We start from the raw sequence: 3,686 nt of genomic DNA, 5'->3' as shown, positions 1-3,686 counted from the left end.
ATATAAAAAAAATACATTACTTGAAAAAAAAACCAAAGGAATTTCGGGTGTGTGTTTTGATTCTTAAATTGGCGATTCGGTAAGCAATAGTTTAATTGTTCATTTAATAGTCTAATATTATATAGGGCAGACCGAAGATGCATTAGATAAGCAAACTTGTCCAAATCATCCAAATTAATTTCTCATAGAAAAATGCCGACGGGGTCCTTACTTATTGGAAAATTATTCTATTCCGCATCTTATCACATATCAATCTTTTAACTAATATAAATTTCTATTGATAAAAAAATACGATTTTATATATCGTATCGTTTGAGAGATCTTGACACGTGTTACACACACGAGTTACAACCACTGGACAACCACAAAGTGAGTTAGTTTGATTTGTTTGTGAAGAACACACTTGTCTGATTTGCCGAAATAGTTTGTTCATGTTGAATCTATGCGATACTCTGTTTTCTTTTTCGTTAAAATTCTTTCTCCATTTTTTGTTGTTTTTGTTGGGAAATGAAGTGACAAATTAATCTTTTGGCGATTGGATGGTTTGTATTTATTTTCTTCACAAACATAGGTTCCGTACAAAATATCATATCAGTTAACATTTCGAAAGGCACATAATAAACGAAAGACAACATTGTTAAAACGGTCAAACAAGCGGTAATAAGAGCAAGAGCAACTTTCAACACAAACTCAGACAACATTGGAAAAGAGGATAGAAGAGAGCATCTCGTTCCAAATGTCAGGAACTCCAGGCAAGCACCAGTGGCTGCAATCTGATGGAGCTTCCGCAATGTGGCGCTTCTCTTCCTGTCCAATCGCTCTCTTGTACACCGATGGATGACCATCTCTCCTATACGCTGACATAGTCGTGATGTCATGCAAATATACCCGAAACTTCATCCTCCTCAACACCTCTTTCAACACGATCAACTGCCCGGGAACGTGTGGTTTGCTGAAGTATGGCAATGGTTGCCTCTGGTTGTAGCACCTTCGCCCGCTCTCTCTACAGTGGAAACGGGTGAGATACAATCAACGCTATATATCGTTTCTCTGTATCAAGATCATGTGGTTGGTTTCCAAAGGGACAGTTGAGTATTGGTTTAATGAAATTGTTCACACATTTTACCCGTATATATATATTAAGCTAAAGAAATAATATGAGATATGAGAGGCAAAGATCAGCTCAGATACCTGTTGTGTCTGGGCGACATGCTCCTGAAAATAACCTTGGTTTTGCGTGGATCAAGATTTACCTCCACCCATTTAGCCCACGTGCTCAGTCCTTTCTCATAGGCAGCCATAGGGTTCATAGCTTTGAACACCTTGTTTCCATCCATGTAATAATCCCACCTATGAATGTAATGTCCCAACATCATACAAGTAATGTAATGTCCCAATTCGATTATCTCGATTGTACAATTTGTTTTTTTTTTAAACAATGGTAACAACTTACATAATTTTCGGGCACCCAAACTATTCAGTAGCCATTTAGATATATTACAAAAAATACTGTTAAAAATACCCTTCATGTTTCTTAACATTTCAAATTTACACTTAAATTTTCTTCTAAACTAAAAACTATCGATGATGCTTATTAAAAATTATAAATTACTTAATTTTTTTTACGGAATTTATGTTCCGAATAATCCAGTATTTTATTGTATATCCTAATCTTGGTGTCCGAAATCTGGGCTATATTGGACCCCCGACTGATCTCTGGACTTATTTTTACGTCCCATATTTGGGTTCAAATCCAACTACAGTCTACAGTGGTCCGGGAGATCAACGGTTCTATCCCAATTCTAGATCAAAGATCGATCATTAGGTTACGTTATAATTTTTTTAAAGGTTATGCGATGAATTACCACATATTGAAGAACTAAATCAAATAAGATGGATAACGTTCAGTCAAAAAAAAAAGATTAGTCGAATAAAAAAAAAGGCTTACGAGCTCCATTTGTCGGAGTGGGTCCACCAGTGAGCTGAATCAAAGACGAGGATGTCTACACCACGCCAGTATCTGGCATTGTCTTCGATTGAGTCAAGATGCAAAACCCTTTTGTTGTCTCCTTCTTTCTTCAGTTCCACCAACAGCGGGGCCCAGCAGAACTCTACTGACATCTCAAAGTCCTGTCGCCACACAAAACCCTAATCTGCTAAAGGCCTTTTTAACACCAGTGGTGTACAAAAACACTCTATGGTATCTGTTCCGTATGGTTAACTGAAGCGAAATGTGAACGATTTAATAACTTCCAAAATCATTTGTAATTTTATATGTAGAAAATAGAGGAAATTTTATTATAAAAATTAAGTAAAAATAAGAACAAATAATTATATGTTTTTTTCAGTCTATAATGAGGGGTTTTTATATATGGGATTAATAGACATGTTAAGAGCTGCACCTTGATTTTTTTTGTTGCTTTTTTTATATATATTTTTTTTATAATAAAGTTGATCGGAAACCCATATAGGATCTCTTTCCAAATGAGAACTCGGATCCGAATTGAGAAGAAATTTTACTCTCTTTCTTACTGGTTGAGCCAAACAATTTTAGATGCATTTTTTTATATTTATAATCCATGTGTTACTTTCATTTTTTAAAAATATTCATTATGCCAGGTTGCTAATTTTAACATTTTGAAAATTTGGTCTTTAATCAGTCTAGCTGGCCCAAATAAAATTTCCAACGAGCACGAGTTGAATCTCTATAAATATTTCTTCAATTAAATTTCTCTTCAACTATACAAATATGGAAACAGAAAAAGTTCTTTTTAAAAATAATTAGAAAAGTAATATATTTTATGATAACCAAAACCAAAAGTAAATGTACATGAATTGCACTAAGTATCATTCCATTTTCAATATAATTTTCTCCGACCCGACCAACCTGAATGGCGGAAATAACCCAACAAAACCAACCGAATTAATGGACCACCCCCTACACTTACCAACTTATAATTACTACTCTACTCTCTCCATTTCAAATTAATTGACGTTTTAAACTATTTTTTCTGTTTCAAAAAGATTATCATTTTAGATTTTTTAGATAATTTTTTAAAAAAATTCCAATTTTATCTTTATTAAATAAAGGTACATGTAACTTTTTCTAATTTTCTTAAAACTGTAAAAAAAATTAAAACATCAACTAATTTGAAACGGATGGAGGAAGGATTACTGCTTTTAATTTGTAATGTGATCCGACAACAGAAGCATGTACGTCTCTTACCAAAGCGTGGAAAGACATCGTTGGACCGTTGTACGTGACTTTCTTACGACCGGTCGGGATAACTCCTTGGATCAAGCAGATAAGAGATTCCCATTGGTTCCTCATTATTGAATCTCCCACCAACATTATCCTTTTTCTCCTCATCTTCCCCAGAAATCCCAATGCATCGAACCTATACAGAAACCAACCGAAGAGTGTTAAACTAGTGCAAAGAACATATTAAACGGAATGTCGAAAGTCTTCCGGCACATTAAAAGCAACAAAGTCCGTGGTGTTTTTGCCTTGGAACGGAGCAGGCCTTTGGCCTCCATCTCCATTTTTGGTAGTTGGAGTCAGGGCGTCCATTTCTCTGGCAACTCACCGCGGAGCTGAGGTACGGACAGTCCGAGTCGTAGAGCGGATACGAGGGATCATAGGTCCATTTCCCGACAGAATAGTCGCAACCCTCACGATGGTTGCC

General features: G+C 35.5%; 1 protein-coding gene across 1 annotated transcript in view; it reads right to left on the bottom strand.

Moving 5' to 3' along the window:
* Positions 1 to 572: 572 nt before the first annotated feature.
* Positions 573 to 3,686, bottom strand: part of LOC104811341 (protein trichome birefringence-like 36) — a 3,648-nt gene continuing 534 nt past the window's right edge. Inside the window, exons 2-6 of the mRNA XM_010538005.1 lie at positions 3,508 to 3,674; positions 3,227 to 3,398; positions 1,949 to 2,130; positions 1,192 to 1,350; positions 573 to 1,003 (exon numbers count right to left, since the gene is read on the bottom strand). Of these exons, the coding sequence (XP_010536307.1) occupies positions 691 to 1,003; positions 1,192 to 1,350; positions 1,949 to 2,130; positions 3,227 to 3,398; positions 3,508 to 3,674 (993 nt within the window). The 3' untranslated portion in view covers positions 573 to 690. The remainder of the gene's footprint in view (positions 1,004 to 1,191; positions 1,351 to 1,948; positions 2,131 to 3,226; positions 3,399 to 3,507; positions 3,675 to 3,686) is intronic.

Source organism: Tarenaya hassleriana, unplaced genomic scaffold (genome assembly GCF_000463585.1).
Source record: "Tarenaya hassleriana unplaced genomic scaffold, ASM46358v1 Cleome192, whole genome shotgun sequence".
Taxonomy (NCBI): Eukaryota; Viridiplantae; Streptophyta; class Magnoliopsida; order Brassicales; family Cleomaceae; genus Tarenaya; species Tarenaya hassleriana.
The sequence above is the reverse complement of the archived record's forward strand: the minus strand, read 5'-3'. Positions and strand labels throughout refer to the sequence as shown.